Raw genomic sequence first — 26,931 nt, forward strand, 5'->3', positions numbered from 1 at the left:
GGATAGTGGCACATTCTTTTAATTCTAGCACTCAGGAGACAGAGGCAAATGGATCTCTATGTGTTAAAATATTCACGGTATTTCAAAGGTTGTTGATTGAGTAAATGACCTTTTGTTTTTATATAGAAAGACCTAGAAGTTCTATTGTTAGACCAATGACTAAGTAAGTACATCTGAAGTTTTGAAAGCTCCTGCCAGACTACTAAGAGGTGTGTAAGGCAGTTAGGCTCTTGTTGACATCAGACGAGGGTCCTTATTTCCTGTATTTATGCTGACCTAGCCCTGCCCTACCACTGCCCACGCTTGTATGTATGTATGTGGCTGAGGTTTTCATTAGTCCAGTAGCCACTCAATAGTATTTCAGTATCTGCCTCTGTGCTAGGATTAAAGGTGTGTGCCACCATGCCTGGCTTCTCTCTCTCTCTCTCTCTCTCTCTCTCTCTCTCTCTCTCTCTCTCTTTCTTTTTCTTATTTTTGGTTTTTCAAGACAGGGTTTCTCTGTAGCTTTGGACCCTGTCCTGGAACTCTCTCCGTAGACAAGGCTGGCCTTAAACTCAGAGACCTGCATCTCTGCCTCCCAAGTGCTGGAATTAAAGGTGTGTGCCACCACTATCTGGCTCCTGGCCTTTTTTTTTTTTTTTAATATGGTGCCTGCATAATGTTAGAGGACCATCTGATAAGTCAGTTTTTTCCCTCTATGGGGTTCCAGGGATGAAACTAAGTTGTCAAACTTGGTGACAAGTACCTTTACCTGATGAACCATCTTGCCGGCCGAAAATATTCCTCCTCCCTCCCTTCCTCCATTTGTCTCTGTCTCTCTCCCCCCTCCCACCCCCAGTCTTTGTAGCCCTGGCCTGGAAATTGCGTTTGTAGACTGGGCTAGCCTCAAACTCACAGAGATCCTCCTGCCTCTGCCTTCCAAATTCTGGGATTAAAGGTGCATATCCAATTAAGAAATTGTTTATTTTACTGTTTATATAATTCACACCAAGTAACATGTGTAGCTCTTAGCTGCTCAGTGTGGCCAGGATATGCATCAGGATACAGATCCTCTTCTTCACCTGCAGGGAGCTTCCAGGTCCCCTTTAGCCAAAACTCCTGACCTAACTTCTACCACCATAGCTTAGTTTTGCTTTTCTGCTCTATAGCGTTGTCTAAATGACATCCTATGATCGTTTAGGTGTTTATTTAGCCTGTTTGGTTGACTGTTTTGTTTGATGCTGAGTATCAAACCCAGGGTTTCATGCATGCTCAGTACATGCTGTACCATTGAGGCACTTCTCAGCTCTTGTTTACATTTCATCTTGCCATTGAGTTTCCATTCTCGTGCTGTCCCATTAGAAGAAATATGTGACTGTCTGCTCTTCATAGAATGTGGGTTCGATTCCCAGAACCTACATGGCAGCTCATAACTGCCTGTAATTCCAGGTTTAGGGGATCCCTTACCTTCATACAGACATACATACAAGCACAACACCAGTGCATGAGAGAGAGAGAGAGAGAGAGAGAGAGAGAGAGAGAGAGAGAGAGAGAGAGAGAAGGCATATGTGAATATGTGAGAAACATAAACCAGCAAGTGATGCTCTCCCCATTTTAAAACATGGAAACTAAAATAGAAGCCAGCACAATGGCTCAGGAGGTAGACACTAGCTGCCAAGCCTGATAAGCCTGTGTTCTATCTCTGGGACCCACATGGTGGGAGGAGAGATTCCAATTCTGCAAGTTGTCCTCTGACATACACACCCATGTTGGGACGTGTGTGTGTGTGTGTCTATATCTGTGTGTACACAGTAAGCGTAATTTTAAAAAAGGCAATGAAGTTAACTAACTTCAGAAGGGTAAAAAGTTAGTATTGTGGGAGCTGGAGAGATGGCTCAGCAGTTAAGAGCACCTGTTGCTCTTGCAGAGGACTCAGGTTCAGTTCCTGACACATGATGGTTTACAACCATCATCCATAATCCCAGTTTCAGGGACTCTGCCACTCTTTCCTGATCTTTTCAGACACTAGGCGCACATGTGGTGAACATGCATACTTACAAGCAAAACACATATAAAATAAATAAACCTAAAATAAATAAATAAACCTAAATTTTTTTAAAAAAAATTATAAGTGAAGTTATTAGCAGCTGGGCATGGTGGCACACACCTTTTAATCCCAGCACTCAGGAGGCAGAGGCAGACTTGCCAGAGCTACATAGTGAGACTTTGTGTCTCTGTCTCTCTCTCTGTCTCTCTCTGTCTCTCTCTCTCACACACACACACACACAAACATTACTATTAACAATTTTGAGTCATTGGAGAAAAATTGTTCATTCAAAACTTTCCTTATAAGCCGGGCTGTGGTGGCGCACGCCTTTAATCCCAGCACTCGGGAGGCAGAGGCAGGCAGATCTCTGTGAGTTCGAGGCCAGCCTGGTCTAGAAGAACTAGTTCCAGGACAGGAACCAAAAAGCTACGGAGAAACCCTGTCTCGAAAATAAAATAAAAAAAAACTTTCCATATAGATTTAAGTTAATTTTATTAGCTTAAAGCAGATAGTTTATATTTCTAGTTTTAAAAAATTTTAAATCACCCATAGGGAGCTTCCAGGCCCCCTTTAGGCAATACTCTTGTTCTAATTTCTACCACTGTAGCTTAGTTTTGCTTTTCTGCTCTATAGCTTCATCCAAATGACATCCAAATTAAGCAGATGGTTTATGTTTCTTGTTTTAAAAATTAAATTTAGAGCCTGGTGGTGGCGACATACACCTTTAATCCTAGTACTTGGGAGGCAGAGGCAGGTGGACCTCTGTGAGTTCGAAACCTGGACTAAAGCTAGTTCCAGGACCTCTAGGGGTGTTACACAGAGAGACCCTGCTTTAAAAACCAAAACAAAATTAAATTTAGATAAATTGTATGAAGACAAAATATTTGAAAAAGTATTGAGAACTTTTCTTAAACCTAATCCCAACTTCCTCCCTCCTTTCTTCATGTGTGCGCACATGTGCCATTGTCTATAGAGTCAGTTCTTCCATCTACCTTTACATGGGTTCTGGTGATCGGAGTCAGGTTGCCTTTATCAACACTGAGCCATCTTGCTGGCCTAGCCAGGAGTATTTCTATGAGGGGAATCTTCTTTTGGAGGGGGGAATCTTTTCTTTTGGATTTAGTTTTCCATTCTTGCCTTTCATCTCTGTACCCAGTGATTCACAGCGGGAGCTGCTGTGTTCTGCAGAGCTAAGGGAAACTGCTGCTTTTCAGCTTTTCGTATTAGTTTCTTTAAGTCTCAAAAGGTGAGGTTATTGTCATGGAGATGACTTGATCTGTGCCTGGAGCCCACAAGATGAAGACAGCCAGTTTCCCTGTCCTCTGATCTCCACACGTGCTCCTCAGCAAATGCATAGATATAAAAACATTTGTTTGTCATAAAGTGGGGTTAATAGGAATTTGTCATAAGGTGCAGCATCAAGAGTCTCTGTGGGTGTGGCATGGCATGCTGGAGGCGGGACAGTGGCCATGGCTCTCTGAAGGGCAAACCAGTTGTTCCAGGAATGCTGTCCCCCCTGAGGCCTTTCTTGACTCATAAATGCTAAAATTGAGGGGATCCCAGCCCCAAATGCTGCTGTCTCTTTCCATCAGAGTGGTTTCTGTTTGTTTGTTTGTTTGTTTGTTTGTTTGTTTGTTTGTTTGTTTGAGGCAGTCCTGCTGTGTATAGTCCAGGTGAGCCTCAAACTCATGGCAACCCTCCTGCCTCTATTTCCTGACTGTCTGACCCAACTATTTCTTTTGAAAATGTTCCCTGCCACTCACAAAGATAGAATCCAAACCTTATACCTTGTCTTGCCTAAGCTGACCACCTACTTTTAAATGTGGTTCATGTGCTTGATCAGATGTGTCAGGCAATAGGGTCTTAGCACGTTTGGTCTCATGGGAGAGGGATTTGATGCAGGCCACAGCTGGCAGTTTGAGGGACATGCTGCTTTCCCATGGCTTCCTCAAGTGCAAGTGCTTTTAGGACTGAACTGTTGTTGTCCATTCCTGTGCAGAGAATGCAAGCTCTCTCCTGTACTGACATCTAGGAGACAGCTAAACCCCAGGCCTGGTTCTGGGGTGAGGACACTCATTAAAGAGCAATACATGGGAGAGCGCCCTACAGCACACCTTCAAGCTGTGGGCGCTTGCTTTCCCGGTGGAGTAACTTTCCAGGTCATTCTCACTTTTCCATGTATCCCTTTACTTCTCTAATTTCTGAACATGATCAGCTTTGGAGGGACACAATTTCTGTATCATCTGTCCCTCTGGGCCCCTGCAGAAGCATCTGCAAAATGGATGCTACAGAAATTAGCATATTAAGGCCTGCTCAAATTTGAGGGTAGTTGTTACATTATGAAAGAAGATGTGTCAGAAACTTGACTGTAGATCTGTGCAGGTCTGACTGGTTAACCCTGCAGCAGGATCTCACTGTGTTACCTAAGCTGTCCCTGAACTCTTAGGCTCAAGTAGTCCTTGCCTCAGCCTTCTGAGGAGCTAGGAATATAGACGGTGCCCATCTTATGTCCTTTTTTTAACATACAAAAAATAAAAAGAAGAAAAAGAAGCTTTCTTGTCCCTTTCTTCTCCTGGTCACTTGCCTACAATACTCAGTCTATCCCTGACAGGTTTTGTCCTGGGAATTTAGGGCTCCTAAATATGTCTAAAGAGAAGGGAAAGTCCTTGATAGCCTCCTCTGCTGCAGAAGAAAACTGCTAGCAGCCTACAGTTGGATATTGGAAGTAGTTCTTGTGTTTTGTTTTTTCTTCCAATTTTATTTTTTGTAGGTTGTTTGTTTCCATGTTGCTTCGAGGAGTGATCTTACTGTGCATTCTGCTCTCATCCTTTCTCAGCCGCCCAATTGCTGGGGCTACAGGCATGCACAGCCATGCCCAGCTATGCCCAACCTCAGTCATTCTCTTAGACTCAGCAAGGAACATGGACCCTTTGGGCAGTTATGCTCTCAAATCTGATTTCTTAAACCATGTAAGCCTTTATGATACAACAGAAAACCTGTTGTTATTTTCACCTTCTCATTATGAGCATTCGAAAAAAAGTGGCTGTGTGCATGTGCAAAAGAACATATTTAAGTAAATTGTCATTGATAATGAGTGCACGGCATTACATAATAGAACTGTCAGTGAACGAGTGTCCGTGGAATCTCCAATGGCCCCTTTGTGTTTCTTTGAAGAACTGTCAGTTGAACTCCGGCCTTATGCAGAGCCCTATATGAGGCCCGAGGGTGGATAATGCCCGCTGTGAGGCAAGCCGACGCGCCCCTCCCTTTATGGGTTCTTTTTAGCCCTGGTCCATACTGTGGGGCCCAGCAAAGGAGAGACTCCACCTTAGCACTTGGATCTTTTCTGAAGCGCCGTTCAGGGCTTACGTCATTGGATCTGGTCTCCTCTGCTCTTTCCTGCAGCTCTAGAAGGAAAAGGCCTTCATTCTTTCTGAACTTAGCAAAAGAAAAGTAGTGTTATCTTTCTTCTTTATACTGTTGTTAGTGAAGCTTCTGCTCTTTTATTCTAAAGCAGCAGTTCTTAGCCTTCCTAATGCTGCAATCCTTTAATACAGTTCCTTATCTTGTGTTGACCTCCAACCATAAAATAACTTCATTGCCACTTCATGACTATAATTTTTCTACTGTTATGAATCCTAATGTAAGTCTTTTTGGAGATAGAGGTTTGCCAAAGGTTGAGATCCACTGTTCTACGGCTCATCCATAAGAACTTAAACCTGAGACAGTCCATGCTAGTGTTCCATTGATGACTGAAAATGGGAGGGAGACAGCTTCAATGCTATCCTAACATAATACGAGCTGGACTTGACAAAAATAGTCAGGCTGGAAAGACTGTGAGCTCATATCGGTCACCTCGTGGCCTTTCATTTAGCCTCCTCATAATAAGAAATACAAAGAAAGCTACGTATTTGAGTCCCTTCCATTGAGACAACTAATGGACAAAATGAAGTGACTTTGCTCCATTTGGATGTCTGTCTGTCTTGCCCTCCCTCCCTCCTTTTCTCTCGTGTTTGTGCACCTGCACTTTGGACATCAGAGAATAACTTTTAAGAATCGCTACTCCCAATACGTGGAGGCCAGAGACTGAACTCAGGTCACCAGGCTCTGCAGCAAACACCCTTCCTTCCTGAGCTATTAACTCACCAACTTCAGGTGGTTTTTTTGTTTTTTGGTTTTTTTTTTTTTTTTGAGGGAGAGGGGGTTGAGACAGGGTTTCTCCTTGTATCCCTGGCTGTTCTGGAACTCACTCTGATCAGGCTGGCCTGGATCTCAAAGATCCACCTGCCTCTGCCTCCTGAGTGCTGGTATCAAAGGCGTGTGCCACCACACCTGGCTTGTTTTTGTTTTTGAGGCAGGATCTCACTAGGTATCCCAATCTGGATTTACCTCACAGTCTTTCTGCCTCAGCCCCTTGGGTGCTTACAGGTGTGCCACCATACATCCAGCAGGTGTATGGCTTTTCTCTACCGTGAAAAACTACAGGTAGATCAGAAAGTTTCCCTTCGATTAAGTCCTTAGTGCTGAGAAAGCCCTGCCCTCCCTCTCAAATGGGGAAGAACTTCATCAAGAGGGCATAAGCCCTAAGCTCAGGTAGACCTGAGATGCTCCCCACTCAGCGCCTACAAGCTGTGAACTTGATAGGTTACACAGCATCTTTGAGCCTCTTTCTGTAAAACGAAGTTAAAACTGGGGATTGGTCTGTCAATAAGTGAGGACATGAGTTCAGATCCCTACTTCCCACATACAGCCCAGGTGCAGAGGTGCATGACTGTAAGTCAGTGTTGGTGGGGTGGAAGCTGGTGGATCCCAAAACTCACTGGTCAGCCAGTCTAACTGAATCAGGGGCTCCTGGCTCAGTGAGAGAACCTCTCAAGAAAGTAAGATGGAAGGTGACTGAGGACATTTGATGTTAGCCTCTAGTGTGCACAGCACACACATACACACACACGCACACACACACACACACACACACGTACACACCCATGCACAAATGAAAAGGAAAAGGCTGTTGTTCTCATTTTCATATATGCATGGTTTGCTTGTGTATGAGTGTTTGTGGGGTTGCATGATATCCAGAATTATCTGTGATTGGTCTTCACCTTACTCATCAAACTCAGAGCTTAACAATATGGCTAAGTCTTGTTAGGCAGCAAGCTTTGGAGAGTCTACCTTCTGACCGGAAGTATAGGTAGGCTGCCAAACCTACTCAGCTTTGCATGAGTTCTGAGCACTCTGGTCTTCATGTTAATTGCTAAGCACTTTAACTACCGAACTATCTCCCTGGCCCCATAAACCTCTAATTTTAGTAGAGGTGCCAATAAATGATTACTTTTTAGTAAATCTCAGAGCAGTTCTAGAAATTGCTGCTATCCAAGGTGTTGTGACCTCTGGGTAACTTTTTTTCTTTTGAGACAGTATTAGTGGCTCTGGTTGACCTTAGCCATGATTTTCTACCTCTCCTTTCCAAGGATGGAATGGCAGACATGTGCCACCATGGCCTGCTCATTAGCTATTTTTTTTAAAAAATCATTTTATTTATTATTGTTATTGTTGTTGGTGGTGGTGGTGTGTGTGTGTGACAATGCACATGTTAGATCACAGGTCGGTTTTGAGGAGTCACTTCTCTTGATCCCTTAGAGATCCCAGGAACTGAACTCTGGTCAAATTTGCTTGGCATAGTGCGTTCCCTGCTGAGGGACACCCTCACTGGTGTCCCTCCCACTTCCTTTTAAATCTTTCATCAGTTGATCAAGAGGAACTGTTGAGGTACAAAGTAGTTGCTCAGTAAATGTTTGCTGGATGAACTTGGGAGCTTCAGTATTTTCTTTGACCTCTTGACTTTGATAGTTGAATAATATCTTGAGTGATGCTGTAAGAAAACTGGCCAGACAGACTTGAGAAATGGTACAGTCATGGTATGCAAACGCAAGCCTTCTAGAAAGAATTGTAGGTTTTTAGAAACTTGAGGGAAGTTGTGGAAAGAAGAAACCCCCTCGTTTCTTTAAGATTTATTTACTTAGGGGCCTGGAGAGCTGGCTCAGCAGTTAAGAGCACCAGTTGTTCTTCAGAGGACCCGGGTTTAATTCTCAGCACCTACATGTGCCTGCAACCATCTGCACCTCCAGTTCCAAGGAATCTGATGTTCTCTTGCCCCACAGGCACACATGCAGTACACAGATATACATGCAGGCAAAATACTAGTATACAGAAATAAAATTTTAAAATACTTATTATTTTACGGGTATGTGTGTGTGCCTAAGTGAGTGTCTGTATGTGCACCATGTGTGTGCAGTGTTCTTGGAGGCCAGAAGGGTGCGTTTGGATCTCCTAGACCTGGAATTATAGGTGGTTGTAAACTGCCATGTAGGAGCTGGAAACAAATCTAAGATCCTCTGCAAGAACAGCCGGTGCTCTAACTCCTGGCCATCTCTACAGTCCCCTCCCTCACTCCTTAAACAGCATTTCCCAATGAGGACAGAACCACCTGAGCTTTGGTGAGCTGAGCCCCACAGCTGAACAGGATGAACACTGCAAGGGGGCTGCTGTGACTGACCTTCAAGGGCTTTTTACTTCTAGTCTATGGATTAATTGATAGTTACTCTATCTGTCTGCTGAAAGCCATGGAAGTGTATCCCAATAGTATGGTCATAAATAACAATACCGAAAAAGCCAGATGACCTCAGGCTCCTGTTCTGAGGGAGAGATTCCTAGAAGGAAACTTATTCAGTCAAAAGATATGGACAGTCAAAACACTAATAGATTCCCTCAGTTACCTCCAAAATAAGACCAACCCTGACCTAGCAGTTCACATGCCTGGAAAAAGAGATAAATATCTATCTTGCCCTGCTTTGTGTGCTCTGGATCCTTCTCTTGCTCCCTGTGCACACCCTAACTGGACAAGAAATAGAACACAGATCCACCCTTTTCTTCTCTGTCTTGCAGAGTCTGGCCACAGATAAAGGACCAAAATGACTGATTCGAAGTACTTCACAACAACCAAGAAAGGTACTGTATGTTTCACCACAGCCTATGCTCTGTCCCCAGATCTGTCCCTGATGTGTTGGGGAGCATGGGGAGGGGAGAGGCTGGGAGGCATCATTGGAACGATGATCCAGAAACTGTTTGCAGTTGATGACGTTAGAACCCTCAAGTGTTCCTTTTAGAGCCCAAGGAAGAACATTACTGTTGAGCATGCGGAAAAGACCTTGTTTTGTTCCCAATGGCTTAAAAATAGTTAAATATATTTCCCCTCCTCAGAGAAGGTACATAGTCTGTCAACAGGCCTGCTGTGAGTGAGGCTGGTCCTTATCTGTGGCCTTGTTCTTCATGCTGGAGCAAAAGTTTTTATCCTGTTGTTCATTTGACATCATCATGAACGTTTCCCAGCAGTTCTCATGACTCAGTATTAAGTCAGTTCAGTTGCTGCACTGAAGTTTTCTAAGCTGGGTTAATGTTTTTGGAGACTGTTTCTTTCTGCTTTTAAAAAAATAGAAGTTGTTGTGGCTGACAATGTGCTTTAACCTCTCTGGTCAGGCCTTCCTCACCCTCTCCTTTCCAGTGCTTGCTGTGAAGGTGGAAAGATATATATAGTTTGTATGGAATTTTTGCCTATATTATGTCTTCTCCTGGTTCCCAGGAAGGCCAGAAGAGTGTGGGTCCTCAGAACAGGAGTTTCAGAGAGTTGTGAGCTACCATCTGGGCCCTAGGGATGAAATCCCAGTCCTCTGGAAATGCTTTTAATCACTGAGCCGTCTTTCTAGCCCTGAATCTTAATCTTGCTGAATCACTGAGTCAGATCCAAAGTCTGTTTGTTAGCAAGGCATTTTATATTATTTTTATTTATCTATTCTTTTTTAAAGATTTTTTTTTGAAATTTTGTTTTCTGTGCATTAGTGTTTTGTCAGCATTCATGTCTGTGTGAGGGTGCTGGATCCCCTGGAACTGAAGCTACAGACAATTGTGAGCCACCATGTGGGTGATAGGAATCAGACCTGGTTCCTCTGGAAAAGTAGCCAGGGCTCTTAACAACTGAACCTCTCTCCAGCCACCAGCATTTTATTTATCAGTCCAACTGTTGCTTATTTGTTAAGACAATCTTGCCAGGTGTGCTGGGTCTCAACTTTGGAAGCCAAAGACAGAAAGATCAGGGGTTAAAGGCCACATACATAGCAAGTTCAGGCTTAACCTGCTTTGTGTGAAGCCCTGTTGTGGGGTCCCTGGCTGTGAGAAAGAGATTGAGAGACAGTGAATAGAGATAGAGACATCTAGATTCAAATCTAAGTCTGATATCGTTGATAGTTTTTAAGTGAGGAAAGATCCAAGGCTGATTTTAATTAAGACTGCAGGGAGTTAGTGAGACCAGGGTCACAGCTCTGTTGAGACTATACAGCACCAGAGTCTGGATGTGTAGTCTTGGGGGTAGATTCAGGAACCAGGTTTAACAGCTGCATTTGAGGCCTGTTGGAGGACAGAGGCATCTCAGAGCAGTCTGCCCTGAGCTCACCTCACCAGCCTTCTTGGTGCAGGGTTGACTGACCTCCATCACCTGCCATATGCTTTGAGTAGAGCAGTAACATCCCTGTAGAGGGGGACAAAGGCCGTCCTTGTCTGCTGAGTCAGGGCCCTCTTGGAGGAGGAAGATGTGTTCCTCTATAAATTGGAACCACAGGATCTGTGGATTATTCCTGGTCCTGTTAAACAGTTCCTGTAGTGTGACTCTGCTCAGGCTTTGCTAGGTCATTGGGTTTTGTTTGTTTGTTTGTTTGTTTGTTTTTGTTTTTGTGAGGGTTTCTCTGTAGCTTTTGGAGCCTGTCCTGTAACTAGCTCTTGTAGACCAGGCTGGCCTCGAACTCACAGAGATCCGCCTGCCTCTGCCTCCCCAGTGCTGGGATTACAGGCGTGTACCGCCACCATCACCTGGCCTAGGTCATTGCTCTTAATCAGTTGTATTTACTCTCTTTCTGTGATCATGGTTTAAAAACAAAAACAACTGATTTTCTTTTTCTCACTATGAATCTACTTAGAACTTTCTCAGCACTTTCCCCCCTTAACAGTCCCATCTCACCCTACCCCAAGTGACTTGAAAAAAACCTAGGACTAGAATTCATCACGTGGCTAATTAGTATCAGCAGTTGTCCTGATGCAAAACAGAGTACCAGGCACTGAGACGGGCATTTCACAGCTGAGGCTGAGAGGCATCATTGCCCAGTCCAGAGAGAGGAGCAGGCAAGAAAATGGGGTCAGAGAGGCAAAGGGGTGTCCATGGCAGGGCCAGTCAAACAAAGGGATTTGTTTATAGCGTAGGCTTTGTAAGGAACACACCTGGGTTCCAACCTTAGCCTGTCCCATTTGCTATGGAACAGACTCCATTGCTCATCTGTAAAATGGGGAAAGGCAGGTTGTTGTGAATATGAAATGAGAAAGGATATGGAAAAAATTAGTGTGGTTCTGTGCTCAGAGGAAGGTTCAGGAATTGTCTACCCCTAACCTGTTAGCATGTCTTGACTGTCTCTGTGGGATGGAGGTAGGGAGCAACTACGCATCCTCATTTCCTTTTTCTACATCATCGAGTTCTGAGAACAATTTATTATGTGCTGCAGCCCTCGTAAAACAGCTGAATTCTCATCTCCAGGCTGAGGAAGTGAAACCCTGAGCAAGCTGTTTGAGTTCAGGGTTCTGGGAAAACAGGAAAAGTCAACGTGTGAGATCAGCCACCACCTACTCCCAATTCTGCTCAGCCTTGAGGGAATCAGGGCAAGTGAGAAGGTTGAGGGGAAATTGCTGTTCTCTGCACTTTAGCAGGCTAGCTGACTGGGCCCCTGGACCTTGGTTCCTATCCCTGTAGTCCTACATGGCCGTCCAGGCTTCATTTCCTTAATTTCTGTCTTCACCTTTCCTCTCTGTCACTTGTCCTACCTGAAACCTAGAGCCTCAGCTGCTCTCTACCTCCACCTAGTTCTCCAGGAATCATCCTGGGGGTGGGGTGCACTGCTCATTGCTGCCTCCTGTCCTTAGGGGAGATCTTCGAGCTGAAGGCGGAGCTCAACAGCGACAAGAAGGAGAAGAAGAAGGAGGCGGTGAAGAAAGTGATTGCATCCATGACCGTGGGCAAAGACGTCAGGTATACAGGAGTAAGCTGGGGACAGCCAGGTGCTGACCAGCAGGAGCATTTAGCTCCTTTGACAAAGCTCATGTCCAAACACTGGATTCTGTTTGCACATGAGTGACAAGCTGAAATGGTAATGATGCAGGTAAAAAGTAACTGAGTGAAGCAGACTGGGTTGAAAGGGCAGCAGACTTTGAAGAGGATGTGGCAGAGCCCTCTCAGAAGCTCCAGATGAGTGCTGCCCATTAAGGAAGATGACAGTACAGTGGGTGTTCTGTTTTTTATTTTGTTTTAAGAACAGGAAATATGTTTTTTTACCTTTTGTTGTTCTCTGTTCTGACATTCAGCGCCTGTTCTAGGCTGTTCTCATGTTGTATGCAGTTGTGTTGAGTGCCTGTTGGATTGAGAAATCTCCACAACAGATAGATTTTATGATAACCTGGTATTTGCATTGGCAAGTCTGCAAAACACCTTCAGATACATTTTTTCAGTGGCTGTCTACACTTTGCATTGTATGCAATGATGTTTTTACTGCCAAATAAATGAAAAAAGAATTAGAAGAAAGTCACATGGCTAATGCAGAACTAGAACTAGATCGAGCCTGGACCTTCCAGAATCTAAACTGTCCTCTGTATATCATGGTACCTTACACATACCACAGAGGTTCTGATGTCCAGCTGCTCCCTGCATGAATCTTAGAGAGTAACCCCAGTGTCCCAGACTTCCACCCAGATTGCCCACCTATTGCTAACCTTAGCAAGGACTTCCTACAGCCAGTGTAGGAGAGTTCTCAGTAGAGACCGCTTTAGGACAGACTGTAAAAGGATGGGGGCTATGAGGTGCCTCAGTGGGTAAAGGTGTCTGCCACTAAGCCGGAAGACCTGAATCCAGACCCCAGAATCATATGGTTATCTTCTACCCCTTGTCCTGTGACCTCCACGTGTCCACTGTGGCACACATGAGCACACACACATACACACACACACATGTTTTAATCATGATTTGAAAATATATTTAAGTCATGATTTGGACTTGTATAAATCTCATTCTTTCTAGAAAAAAAAATTCTCTTTCAGTTGGAACAGATCTGTCACTTCCTAACAAAGGAAACATCTTTGTTCTTCCTTCTTAAAAGAGCTTGCTTTGCTGATGATGCCTGAGAGCCATTCAGGCTCTTCACTTCCTCTTCCTCTCCCCAGAGTGACTCTGTTCTTGCCGGTGCATCATCCTTCCAGGTGACTTTGTCCATTGCAACTCAGAAGAAACCTGGCCTGTTGGGTGCCCCCTTCATTTTCTGTTTTACCTTGTTCTTGGCAATAAAAGCCCAATAATTAAGAGGGAAGGTGATGGTTCAAATTCCAGAAAGCTGATCTTCTTATTTCACATCTCAAGGTGTGTAACTCTGGCATTATTATGGTTGGCAAAAGTCACACCGAGACAGCAAAGGTCATAGTCAGATCTGGCTCCTCATGTTGTTTGACATTTCTTACCCTCAGAATTATCTGAAATGAAAACATGCCCCTGGATTCCTGGGGTTGTTAAATGAGATGAATTATGTCCAATCATTAGCACCAAGCCTGGCACACAGCATATGTCCCATATACCTTGCTAGTTCTTAGTGGGTGCCAAACATGTCCCTTCAGCCCTGCTTCCCTGAGAAGCTCTGGAACTAGCAGCCCAACATAAGGGACCACATGAAGTATTAGGGAGGGGAAAAGAATGATACTCTGCAAATATCAGGTACTTTAGGTATATTATCTCATTACGAAGTGGGTTTTTAGAGATAGAGAGAAGTGTTGGGAATTGAATTCTGGTCCTTGTGTATGCTAGGCAAATGTTCAACTGCTAAGCCTCAGCCTCAAAGTCAATTTCTGTTGCCTGTTCTTTATAAATGAAGGAACTTATACTTAGAGGTTAGAAGTTTCCCAGAGTCATGACCATAGCAAGAGGCAGAGCTGTTTTGTTGGGCTCTTGTGCTTGAACCCCTTGAAGAAAACAAGCCTTTAAAATCACGGCTTCTCTTCCTTCTTCCCTACTTCTCGCTGCCGTCCCTTGCCTCTCCTGCAATTAGCTGCCTGAAAAGCTTATGTTCTCTGTCTTCAACCTCTACTGGTGCTACTTTGATTCTGCAGTGCCCTCTTCCCGGATGTGGTGAACTGTATGCAGACAGACAACCTGGAACTAAAGAAGCTGGTATACCTGTACTTGATGAACTATGCCAAGAGTCAGCCTGACATGGCCATCATGGCTGTCAACACCTTTGTGAAGGTGAGTAGAGCCCAGTGGAAGTGGGAATGCGAGTAAGGGCCTGCATTCATGTCATATGTCCCTGTCTCTGAAGTGCTGGGGCCCTCTGACTTTATGAAACTTTCAGGCCCATCTGCAGACCTGCAGGCCTCCTTCTGCCCAAGCAGGCTGAGGACCTCTTCCTCCAGCAGAGGGCTCCCTCTTTCTCCAGAACCACAGACCTAAAGGCATGGCTTATTCATTCCCTGTGAGGTGGCATCAGGCCTATTGGCCTCTCATTTCCCTGACTGGGCCACTCTATTTCCTGTGTCTGTTGCCATGGCAGATTTTAGCAAGTATCTGAGAGCATCTCTGTTCCTTACCAGATGACTCCTTTCTCTATTTCCTGTCACTAGACAAGGAGCAAGCATGAACTTGGACATTGACCTCTAGCCCACTGGAAAATGAAAGGTTTCTGTGACTGTGTGTGCCTATAATGCCAGCACTTGGGAGGCTAAGGAAGGAGGATTGCTATGAGTTCTAGGTCCATCTAGGCTATATATTGAGTTCCAGACCAGTCTGAGCAACATGGCAATACCCTGTCTCAAAAAGAAAAGATTAAGGACTATAGTGCAAGGAACATATGGGTTTAAAGAGCTGCTCTGCTCTGACGGGGTGAGCACACACCTTCTCCAGAACCTCAGCTTCCATGGTTGTGAAACAGCCTCAGGAAGCAGCAGAGAAAGTGTATAGAGCCCTTCACACAGTATCTGGAAAATGCTTGGCATCTGTTCTGTGGCTTTTACTTTAAGTATTGTTGACTGTGGTCGGTGGACATCCCACAGCAGCTGATGTTGCTCAGATCTGGAGACCGGGAAGAATAGGAAGCCACAGATGACTCATCCTGCCCCTGCCCCTGCCCCAGCCCCTGCCCTAGCCCCTGGCCAATGACTGGTTCCCCTCAGGACTGTGAGGACCCCAACCCCCTCATCCGAGCCCTGGCTGTGAGGACCATGGGCTGCATCCGAGTTGACAAGATTACAGAGTACTTGTGTGAACCACTTCGAAAGTGCCTGAAGGATGAAGATCCATATGTGCGGAAGACCGCAGCTGTGTGTGTAGCCAAGCTCCATGACATCAATGCCCAGCTGGTAGAAGACCAGGGTTTCCTGGACACACTTAAAGACCTCATCTCTGACTCGAACCCCATGGTAAGTGCTAACAATCCTTGGGATGCCCACACAACTCCTGGGAAGAAGACCTGGATTGACCCTCACTTTGCTTTCCCTTTTCTTAGAAGTTAGGGTCTTGCTGAGTATCTAGTGCCTATTCCTTGCAGTGGTTTGCAGGGAACTAGGCCTGGATTTCTTTTGACCCTCTCAAACTAGCTATCTGACTTTAGGAAAGCTATCTAATCTTTGAGATTCCTGTTTGTCTCAACCTTAGATTTTGGGATGGTAACATACCTGACCTGAGCCGGCCTGACCTGGCAAGCAATGACTCTGTAGTTAGTTCTAGTGTCCTTCCCTTTCTAGTTGCTGTCACTGTCATTATCTCCTAACCAAGACCACCTGTAATTCCCAGGCATGTAGTTCTCTTCCAGGTAGGGTTGCAGAGGTTTCGCCTTACAATACCATAGTGTGGAAGACAAGACACCAGGATGTATTAAGTGGGAACCCTAATCCCGTCACTCGTTAAAATAACAAGAGTTTGCAGTGATGTTTGTCAGGGCCTGTAATCATAGCAGGCAGGAGACTGAGAGTTAAAGACCAGCCTGTGCTATATAATAAGACCTTTTCTAAAAATTTAAAAATATGTAAGAAAAAATGAAATATTCAAAACATTGAGTACAGCCCCCACTCTGTCTCCAACAGAAATGTTGATTGCTCATAGGTTAAAGACTGATAACTAGGGGGCTGGAGAGATGGCTCAGTGGTTAAGAGCATTGCCTGCTCTTCCAAAGGTCCTGAGTTCAATTCCCAGCAACCACCTGGTGGCTCACAACCATCTGTAATGGGGTCTGGTGCCCTCTTCTGGTCATACACACAGACAGAATATTGTATACATAATAAATAAATAAATAAATAAATTAATTAATTAATTTATTTATTTATTTTAGAAAAAAAGATCTATGTGTCATCATGCCCAGTGGTAAAATAAAATTTAAAAAAAAAAGACTGATAACTAGAACATTGTGTCATAGAGGAAAGTTGAAAGCACTGTACATAAAGGGAGCTGTCTTGGTAGAAACATTTGGTAAACCCCTCTATAGCCTAGACCCATCTACTCTCAGCAACCTTAAAGAGATTCTGCAAGATTCTTCTGTCTTCGAGCAGCACAGCTGACAACCACTGCAAGTAGAAGTGGATTGGTGACCAGCATTGCCCTTCATTGCTGGGTGCCTGTGGCTGGGCTTTTCTTTCCTTGCTTCTTTCCAATGGCAGGTATACTTACTTTAGTTCTGCTTTACAGAGGAGTCAGTGGGGTGAGTGTTGTAGTCAGACCTTCTTGAGGCTCTAGAACCTACCGGTAAGGTGATCTTCCTTATAGAATGTCCCATCTTGACCTGTTAGTGTCATAGCCCCTGTATTCCCTGACTTGAGCACTACCTCCAGCCTCTACCCTTTCTATCCTCTCAACCAGGTAGTGGCAAATGCTGTGGCTGCCCTCTCAGAGATCGCTGAGTCTCACCCCAGTAGCAACCTGCTTGATTTGAACCCGCAGTCAATCAACAAGCTGCTGACAGCCCTTAATGAGTGCACCGAGTGGGGCCAGATCTTCATTCTGGATTGTCTGGCCAACTACATGCCCAAGGATGACCGTGAGGCCCAGAGGTGAGCAGACAAACCCCTTGCTTACCAGCCTGGTTGGATGTGATCCTCATGGGGCTCTCTGAGCTGGATCTCAGGCCTGAATGAGCCTCTTTCCAAGACCTTTCTTCCTGTCATCAGACACACTTTAAGGGAACCAGTCGGCTTCTCATCTATGGAGCCATGCTGTCAGTTGTATGGCTTCAGGCAGGGAGCTCCCTGCTTACTGTGAACATAGATGGGGCCTGGCAGGAACTGACAAGGATCCATTTGGGCTGAATCAAGAACTTTATAGCTTCAGAGCCACTGGATTCTCTAGGTACCTGACGTCTGCTGGGTGCCTTCCATGTTATGTAATGTTTAAAGCCGGTCTGTGAAATGTGTATTCATTCTTTTCACTCAGTATTCAACAGGCCTGTGAAGTAGACATCCTTAAATTAACTCTTAGATGAGGAACCTGAGGTTCACAGTGTTTCGAGCCTGCTAGAGTCCATAGGCAGCAGACCAGAAGGCCTTCCTCCTATAGACGACATGCTGTTTTACCTGGTGATACAGCTCAGTTGACAGAGCCAACACCAGCTAAACCAGGCATGGTAGTGTGTATGTGATCTCAACACTTAGAAGGTGGAGGGAGGCAAGAGGATCAGAAGTGTTAAGACCAGTTAAGAAGTGTCTCACATATATGAGGCCCTAGGTTCAGCACTAGTATTGGAAGAAAGAAAGAGGCGGGCTGGGGAGGCAACTTTTGACTTGAGCAGTTCATTGGCTATATGGTGAGTTTGAGGCCCATCTGGGTTACATGAGACCCTGTCTCAAAAAAAATAAAAATAAAAAAATAAAAAGAATGCTATTTTGATAAGTGAAATGGGACTTTTCCCTTGTCTATCTCTCTTTGCCCTACTGGAATGGCGGGACCCCAGCATCTGTGAACGGGTCACTCCTAGACTCTCCCATGCCAACTCTGCTGTGGTGCTGTCTGCTGTGAAGGTGTTGATGAAGTTCATGGAGATGTTGTCCAAGGACCTGGACTACTACGGCACACTGCTCAAGAAGCTGGCACCTCCCCTGGTCACACTGCTGTCAGCAGAGCCAGAGCTGCAGTATGTGGCTCTGCGCAACATCAATCTCATTGTGCAGAAAAGGTACAGAGACCAGCATACATGTATGCTACATACTAGAGACAGGGACCCTCAGGGAAGCTGATCTGTCACTGTGCAGGAAGCCTAAAGAGTACTAGAGGGTTCTCAACCAGAGCACTTTCCCTTCAGCAAACACTTGACAAGAAATGACCTGTCCCAGGTCAGGGTGTCAGTGTTAAGAAGCCTTGGGCCAGCCTTGGAGCTGATCAGTAAAGGCAAGCACGGTGCTGCTTTAGCCTGACATTTGGTGACTCAGAGTTTGTAGAGTCCTTCAGGGATATCTGAAGATTTTGTATCTGTGCAGTTTGCTTGGGGACAAAGTTCATAGGTCTCATTGAAATCTCTGAATTTGGAGACCTTGGAGATGGTGAGAGACTGGATTTTATATCAGCCTTAAGTCCTGGAGGGAGAAATAGAACAGAATGCTGGGCAACTACTTCCTTCCTCCTAAGTGGGTGACGACTCACATACGTCACTGCTCCCAAAGAAGATGGGTAAGGTCTGGAACTCCATAAGCAACACTCGGTCTGAAGTGTCTCTGGAATGATCTGCTCCTTCCTCTAAGGCAGCTCTGAGTGAGGGCGCCTGTGGCTGAGGTGGGACCTACCTCCAAAGTTCTCCTCCCAGCCCCTCTGTAGTCAGGGCTTCGCAATGGCAAGTCATTCCTGTGTCTGCTGCTAGGAACATGGACCCTTGTCATGCCTTAGGAAGGTAGCATATCTTCATTGTTACAGCATCAGTCTGGTCCTCAATATTTTTTAGAGGGCCGGAGATGCTGAGCTGAGACATTTGTGAAGATTTGGAGGGTAAACATGGGTAAAGTGTTCCAAGTCTCGAAGCAATATGATGTGACTAGGGCTTTGCTATTACAGCATGGGTCTCTATAAACCAGTGCCCTTGGGTACAGGAACTAGGTCAGCCCAAAGGGTTCTCTGTGCCATATTTAACATAATAATCTCTGAAGAAGTTGTGTATGTCACCCAGCCATGACCTGGGCCAACCTGACGTGGTTGGGCAGCCTTTGTCAAGCCTCGATTGTAGAAGTCATCTTCATATTACCCGTCTCAAAGTCTTCCCTCCCTTACAGAGCACCACAAAAGCTCCTTACTCAGCCAGGCTCTCTACAGTTTGTATGACAACACAGATTCTTGAGTTCCTCTTTCCTCTGCCCCATTACAGAGCTTCATCCCTCGCTGTAACTTTTGTTTTAGAATTATTCATTTCTGTCCTGGGAAGGATATAGAAATAGGAACCAGGATGGTGCCTCTTATCTTGCTCTCAACCTTTAGTTTGTGACAAATGCAAACTTTGTAACCTCTCTGAATTTCCATGTCTTAAAAACTGTGTCCTGTGGTACCATTTGAGGGCAGCAGGCACAGGGGAGGAGCAGTGCCTGTCCTTAGATAGCTCAGTAGGTGACAGTTCCTATTGGCAAGTGCCTTCATACAGCAGGCATTGATCATGTTAGATGTTTCATCTCCCACAGTTGATCCATTGTGCAGGAGTCTGTGTTTGTGTTCAGAGACAGACTGGCCTTTTCCAGTAGTCATTTGTGTTCCTCCCTAAAACTTAGTAGAGTGGCCTGTAGTTGGGTCACAAGGGAGAATATGGAAGAATCCATGAAAGGCTTTCTCATGGGCTTTTCCTCTACTGAAAGGTCAGCAGAGGGCAGCAGTATGTGTGGAATGTTTCCTCCCAGGGAGCCTGATCAAGACAGGGCACCTAAAGTGCCTAAGAGGGGCACACTCCAGTATTTCAGGACTCTAGAAGGAAAGCAGGGTTTGAACATAAATTATATCGTTTGTATATAGTCTAGTCATAGTCAGCCATCTTTATCATTGAATGAACAGAATGTTTCTAAAGTCTGAGTTCATACATGCCAGGTCTAACACCATTGATTCAGGCCTGGCGCGACAATTGTTCCTGCACAGTTCATTCTCATTTCAGGGTTAGGAAACAAAGGCTGAGGTCATACACTGGGTTAGAACCCTGGCCTGCTGCCCCTGCTATCCATGTAAACTTCTTTCCCTTCCTGAGATGGGACCCAGCAGGCTGTAGCCAGGCAGAACCACTGCCTGTGATCCTCAGTCGTGGTGATGGTTCTGCCTCCCTGAACACCAAGCTCTACCTCTAGCCCAGGAATTCCCCAGCAGATGTCGAATGGCTTCCTCGTGGGCCTTATGGCTTCTTTTTTGTTCTCTGGGCATCCCGCCCCACCACCAGGCCAGAAATCTTGAAGCATGAAATGAAGGTTTTCTTTGTGAAGTACAATGACCCCATCTACGTGAAGCTGGAGAAACTGGACATTATGATCCGTCTGGCCTCCCAAGCCAACATCGCCCAGGCAAGCAGAGAATGGTGATATGGGGCACAAGCTTTGGTATCAGACAAACTCCCAGGTGTCTCTAGGTCATGCTCACATGACATTTTATCTTGTGGAGTCATGGGTGCTAGAGGTCTGTAAGCAAGGGAAAACAGCTGATACTTTCATTACTAGAGAAATGTTCTCAAGGAAAAACAGCTGATACTTTTATTACTAGAGAAATGTTCTCAAGCGATGCACAAAGGTTCCCTCCTGAAGTCCCAGGTACTCGGGTGGCTGACGCAGGAGTCATCTGTCCTGAGATTGAGACTACCTTGGGAAACATAATTAGACTTCCTATATGCACAAAACATTCTCCTTATTCTCTCTATCATTACCTCTCATTTATTCACTAAAAAGTAATATTTAGGCACCTGTGGATATGGTTCAATTAGTAAAGCACTTACTAGAAGCAATCATGAAGACCTGAAATTGATATCCAGAACCTATGTTTAAAAAGCTGTGTGTGGCTGCTGACAGCCCTATTCTTTAAAAAAAAAAGGCTATGTGTGGGACCTGAAGAGATGGTTCCAGGGTAAAGAGCTCTTGCTACTTTCAAAGGACATGGGTTTAGTTTTCAGCACCCACTTTAAACACCTCACAACTGCCTGTAACTTCAGTTTTAGGGTATATAACACCTTCTTCTTTCCTCTGGGCATCTACCCCCCACCCCACATCACAAACACACACTGAATTTGGTGGTGTGCCTTTGTAATCCCAGCACTGGAGAGGTGGAGACAGGCAGATCACTGGGACTGCCTAGCTAGCCAGCCTAGCCTCACTGGCAAAGCCCAGGCCAGTGAGAGGCCCTGTCTCAAAACAAAAACAAAAATTAAAAACAAAAGTAGATTGATCCTAAGAGATGACACCCAAGGTAGTCCCCTGGTCTTCACATGTGCACACACATATATAAGCGTACCCCTGCCCCCATCCCCAAAATCAGTATTGAGACTAGGAGTGCAGGTTTGTGGTTTATCTACTTAGCATCCCCAATGCCACACACACAAAATGAGGTATTGGATATAGTAGTTGTCAGTTTTAAGCAAGGGTTGTTGAGCCTTGCTACATAGGCATCCTCTACCTTCCTTTGAGGAACCTGATGACGTTCTCCTGGACCGTCCATTGTAAGCAGACAGCAGAGTCCCATCCCCTTGGGATTTTGTGCATTCCTGTTACCCAAGCGTTCTAACAGGTTGTTCCATCAGATCTCTCCAATCCATTTCTGTTTGGACCACAGGTATTGGCGGAACTCAAAGAGTATGCTACAGAAGTAGATGTGGATTTTGTACGGAAGGCAGTGCGTGCCATCGGTCGCTGTGCCATCAAGGTGGAGGTGAATAGGTTCTTGGATTCCATTCCTAGCCAGGGAGGGAGAAAATAACCTGTGCTATGATAATTTATTCCCTTCGACTCTGCCTGGGGAACTGTTCCTTGACGTTGACCTGGACTCAATGGATTCTCTCATGGCTTAAGGATTCTGGGATAGCTAGTCATATCCACTCAGGATCCTTGAGGCATTTTAAGCTGTTTTTCCCTTGATGTTTATTATGACCCCTCCTGAACTATCTGCCCCATTGGGCTATTAAAAGATTAGGTACAGAAACTTTGTGGGTTTAGTCATAACAGCCAATTTTATAGGACAAGCCAGAGATATGGGGCCAGATAGGGTCACTCAACCCTTGGGCTTGGAGGAACTCCCAATGACCTCACACTGTCAAGAGCTACGCCTCTGATGGTCTTGTGTTCTCATTCTGTCTGTATGCCCTTGTTCCCTGCCTCCCCATTATCAAGGGAGAATGATCTGTTCTCATGCTGTAATAAGGAAGGGGGGCAGGTGACTGAAGCTGCTTGACCCCGGTAGTATCATTAGCCCAACTGGAAACGGCGCAGAGACCTTGCCTACACTGTCTCTTCTTCCCACACAGCAATCTGCAGAGCGCTGTGTGAGCACATTGCTTGATCTCATCCAGACCAAGGTCAACTATGTGGTCCAAGAAGCCATTGTGGTCATTAAGGACATCTTCCGCAAGTACCCCAACAAGTACGTGCTCACCCCTCGTGGTAAGAGGGCAGCTTGGCTTCCCCTTCCTCCTTGCCTTTTCCATTTCACATGCTGCTTTCTCTGAAGAAACTTTTTGTTTTTCTTCTTTTACCCAAGCTGGCCTTCTGGGCCAAGATAAGAGCAGCTAAACTCCAGCAGCTAAAACATCCCCTCTCTTCACCGCCTCTCCAGGTCTGGGCAGCTGCCTATCTGACTTGGCCCCTATCCCTCCAACACACACATTGGCCAGACTTCCTTGGTGCTCACCTGCTGGCTCAATCCTGCTTTCCCAGGTATGAGAGTGTGATAGCCACGCTGTGCGAGAACCTGGACTCCCTGGATGAGCCCGAGGCCCGTGCTGCTATGATCTGGATAGTAGGCGAGTACGCTGAGCGGATTGACAATGCAGATGAGCTGCTGGAGAGCTTCCTGGAAGGCTTTCATGACGAGAGCACCCAGGTGAGCCTTCACATCTCTATTGCCTGCCTTACTCCTATACCCTTCCCTTCCCTCTTCATACTGCATTGCTGATGTGAGTAGACATTAATTGATAAGCTATGTGTGGACACTTTTTCTCCCCCATGCCTCAGAGGAAACAGGACAATCTGTGGGAGGTGGTCAGAAGTTTCTGGCTTTGTTTTAATTTCATATTTGTCTGGTAGTACATTGACATGGTTCAAAATAGAAGTACTGCAGGGACTATATAATGAAAGTTCTTCCTCTAACTGCTTTCCTGGCCATACTTAGTTTCTTGGTGATATTGTAGAAATGTACCAGTACATATGCAAGCAGGCATGCATATTTATTTGAGCCAGTTCTTAGTGTTTGTTCTTAGCATTTGTGTTCCATAACCACCACAATTTCTGATAAGTACTGAGCCAGCACTTCCAGGAGAGATGTAAAGTTAGATCCTATGATGTCTAGACACATTTTTATCAGTTGGAACCTTGGTTGTAACCTTTACCATTGATTCATTAGCATTGAACTCAGTGGCCAACAACACTGACTTGTACCTGACTGAAGTTTATCTAGCATACATATTTCTCCACAGAGAACATTCCACCCTTCGAGACAAGCACTACAGTACCACACTCGGGGGCCATTTTAAATGAGGAAAAGGATACTTTTTTGCAGAATGAGAGCGGAAAGGAAGGGTAGAGCCTGCCTTGCCTTGTCCAGCCTCAGCTTGGAAGTATGCATCAGGTGATTCCATTGCTCAACCTGTATCTGTAGATGACCATACAAGCCCTGTGAATATTGATTTTCAGGTGCAGCAAGAGGCAGATTTACAAGCACAGAAGCAGGGTGTGACAGGGTATGTTCCCAGCATTTGTGAGGCAGAATTTATCAGATTCATCCTTAGCTATATAGAGAGTTTGAGTTCAGCCTGGACTGATGGCTCAGTGGGTAAAGCACCTACCACCAAGCTTAACAACTTGAGTTCAGTCATAGGAACTGTCTGGTGGTAAGAGAGAACCAACTCCTGCAAGTTGTCCTCCAGTCTTCTCATGTCTCAGCATGCCACCCACACATACACATGAATAAATAATAAACAGTTGTAGTAAAAAAAAATGAAGCCAAGTGTTTACAAGTGTGGGATTGCAAACAATGAGAAGCAGTGTCTGTGTGTGTGTCTGTGTGTGTGTCTGTGTGTGTGTGTGTTCTTCTCACTGTAATGCTGTAGTACTCCACTACCCAGCTTCAGATTGCTTAGAATCTTGCCTTCTCCCCTTAGGATATATCTGAAGGCATGCCTTTGTTAATGTATGCTTTATTTAAGCTCATTGGACATTCGTTTGTCTAGTCTGTTCTTGTGAGCGGGCTGCTGTGGCTAGGCACCATGGCATGAATTGTGAATATTTCACCTTAAGCAGGTAGTTTGGAGAGAAGGGATTGTACACTTGAAATCTGGGTAGCTCTTGCCTGATTTCATTTGGTAGAAAGGTTGTCCTGGTTTGACCTCCCATCTCAGATGGTACTGTCCTGCCTCTTGTACTTGATTTGGACAGCTCAGAATGTAATGGATATAATTTTGTCTGCGTCTCTTCATCGCTGTTCCTTTTGCTGTGAACTAGGAAATGTCTTCTCCTGACCAGTGCAGGCAGTGTAACCTAGTGAGTCCAAGCATGGGCAATGGAATCAGAAACCCCAGAACCTATACCCTTCATTTGCCTCACCCTTGCTTAAGAATTTTATGCTCATTTTTAACATATGTCTAGCTCATAATTAGGTACTCATCAGTGTTAGTATTGATTCTGACCTGGGTAAGAACTTGATTCAAAAGTAAAGTGGCCCAGAAAGAAGCAGGGCCTGCTAGTTTCTGTAGCTGACACATCTGAGCGGGACACTCCCTCCCCATACTTTCTCCTTGTGGTGTTGGGGCTGTCTCTGCCACCCTAAATGACTTCTGCCTTGGTCACAGTCCCTCAGCAGTTGAGGCTCCCGTGGAAAGAGAGAGACCTTTTACCGTAGCAGTCTGACTAAAGTTCCCAAATCTCTTTGTTTTGTGGAGTCATTTACCAAGACTGGTGGGCCAGTTGTTCATCTTCGCCTGTATGGGTTGAAAGAGACAGAATGGCAGTTCTCTGAAGGAAAGCCAGCAGCGTGGGCGCCAGGCGAACAAGAACAGATGTCCATGGCAGAATCCTAGCAGTGATTCTCCGTCCCACTCGTCCTCCTGCTGCCACCGCCTCCCTCTGTGTAGCTTTACTTTTAACATCAGCCGCTCATCTGGCTCCCAAGAAGCCAAGCCTCGCCTGTGCTGTTTCTGCCCTGTGGAGGATTGCCTTGGGGGTGCAGTGTAAGCTGCCAAGTATTTGGATAAGTCTTGTAGCCTCTTCCTCCCCAGGAATAAGACTGCTAAAGATCCAGGGATTAGGTAAGTCAGAAGGAAAAGCTGAGTCAGGAATCTAGAGGAAAGAAACCTGAAGTTCTGATCTCAGGTTTTCCAAGTTCCTTAAATTTAGGTGGTACACCTTCAGTCCCAGCACAGCTTCACCAGGGGTATTTACACTGGTTGTCTGCTTGACTCTTGCAGTTAACCATATGAGTTATACCCATTTTACAGATGAGGAAACCAACTCAGGTAACCCTGGTGATTGTGGGGAAGTGAGGGAGTCAGAGTTTAAATGAGGTGTAATCTTACTCTAGCTACAAATCAAGTTCAAGTGCTCACAAGACTCTAACTCCCACCTAAAATGGGCCTCTCTCTCTCTCTCTCTCTCTCTCTCTATCTCTATCTCTATCTCTATCTCTATCTCTATCTCTATCTCTATCTAAGGCATAATTTCTCAGTGTATTTCTGGCTGTCCTGAAACTGACTCTGTAGATCAGGCTCTATCTGTAACTATAGATCAGATAGATTGCCTCTATCTCCCAAGTGTTGGGATTAAAGGCATGTGCCACCACCTCCCCGTCCTCTCTTTCTTCCTCTGGAAGAGAAGTCCCAGGTCCTCTGGAAGAGAAGCCAGTGCTCTTAACCACTGAGCCATCTCTCCAGCCCCTTCTTTGTGCTTTCTTAAGGGTGCTTTTGCAACAGGGTTTCCATACATCTTGGGCTGACCTCCCCCTTGCTAAGTAGCCGAGAATGACCTTGAATTCCTGGTCCTTCTGCTTCTACTCGCCAGTACTGGGATTGAACCACCACCCTCTGACCAAAGGTGAACGACTAGAGCCAGATGTGGAAGCTGGGCCTACTCCTGCCTTGGATTTCTTTTTTTGTTTGTTTATTTGTTTGGTTTTTTTTTTTTTTTTAATACAGGATTTCTTCTCAGTGTAGCTTTGGCTGTCCTGGAACTGGCTCTGTAGACCAGGCTGACCTTGAACTCATAGAGCTTCGCCTGCCTCCGCCTCCTGAGCGCTGAGATTAAAAGTGTGTGCCACCTGCCTTGGATTTCTTTTTTTTTTTAATAATTATTTATTTATTTATTTATTTATTTATTTATTTATTTATTTATTTATTATGTATACAATGTTCTGTCTGTGTGTATCCCTGCAGGCCAGAAGAGGGCACCAGACTTCATTACAGATGGTTGTGAGCCACCATGTGGCTGCTGGGAATTGAACTCAGGACCTTTGGAAGAGCAGGCAATGCTCTTAACCGCTGAGCCATCTCTCCAGCCCTGCCTTGGATTTCTTAAGTGCCTCCTGTTCCCTAGCTGTATAGGGTCACACAGTAAGCTAGACAGACCCTATCCCCACCCATTAAAAGCTCATGATC

At 45.3% G+C, this 26,931-nt stretch overlaps 1 protein-coding gene across 5 annotated transcripts in view; it reads left to right on the top strand.

The window, feature by feature from the left end:
* Positions 1-26,931, top strand: part of Ap1b1 (adaptor related protein complex 1 subunit beta 1) — a 103,662-nt gene that overhangs the window by 62,250 nt on the left and 14,481 nt on the right. For all 5 annotated transcript variants that reach the window (XM_026788720.1, XM_005366153.2, XM_013353366.2 and 2 more), the window contains exons 2-11: positions 8,972-9,034; positions 12,044-12,149; positions 14,267-14,402; positions 15,326-15,571; positions 17,004-17,194; positions 18,091-18,312; positions 20,533-20,653; positions 21,909-22,004; positions 22,597-22,712; positions 23,006-23,171. In XM_026788720.1, coding sequence (XP_026644521.1) covers positions 8,998-9,034; positions 12,044-12,149; positions 14,267-14,402; positions 15,326-15,571; positions 17,004-17,194; positions 18,091-18,312; positions 20,533-20,653; positions 21,909-22,004; positions 22,597-22,712; positions 23,006-23,171 — 1,437 coding nt within the window. In that variant the 5' untranslated portion in view covers positions 8,972-8,997. The remainder of the gene's footprint in view (positions 1-8,971; positions 9,035-12,043; positions 12,150-14,266; positions 14,403-15,325; positions 15,572-17,003; positions 17,195-18,090; positions 18,313-20,532; positions 20,654-21,908; positions 22,005-22,596; positions 22,713-23,005; positions 23,172-26,931) is intronic.

This window comes from Microtus ochrogaster, unplaced genomic scaffold, assembly GCF_000317375.1.
Source record: "Microtus ochrogaster isolate Prairie Vole_2 unplaced genomic scaffold, MicOch1.0 UNK6, whole genome shotgun sequence".
In the NCBI taxonomy this organism is placed as follows: domain Eukaryota; kingdom Metazoa; phylum Chordata; class Mammalia; order Rodentia; family Cricetidae; genus Microtus; species Microtus ochrogaster.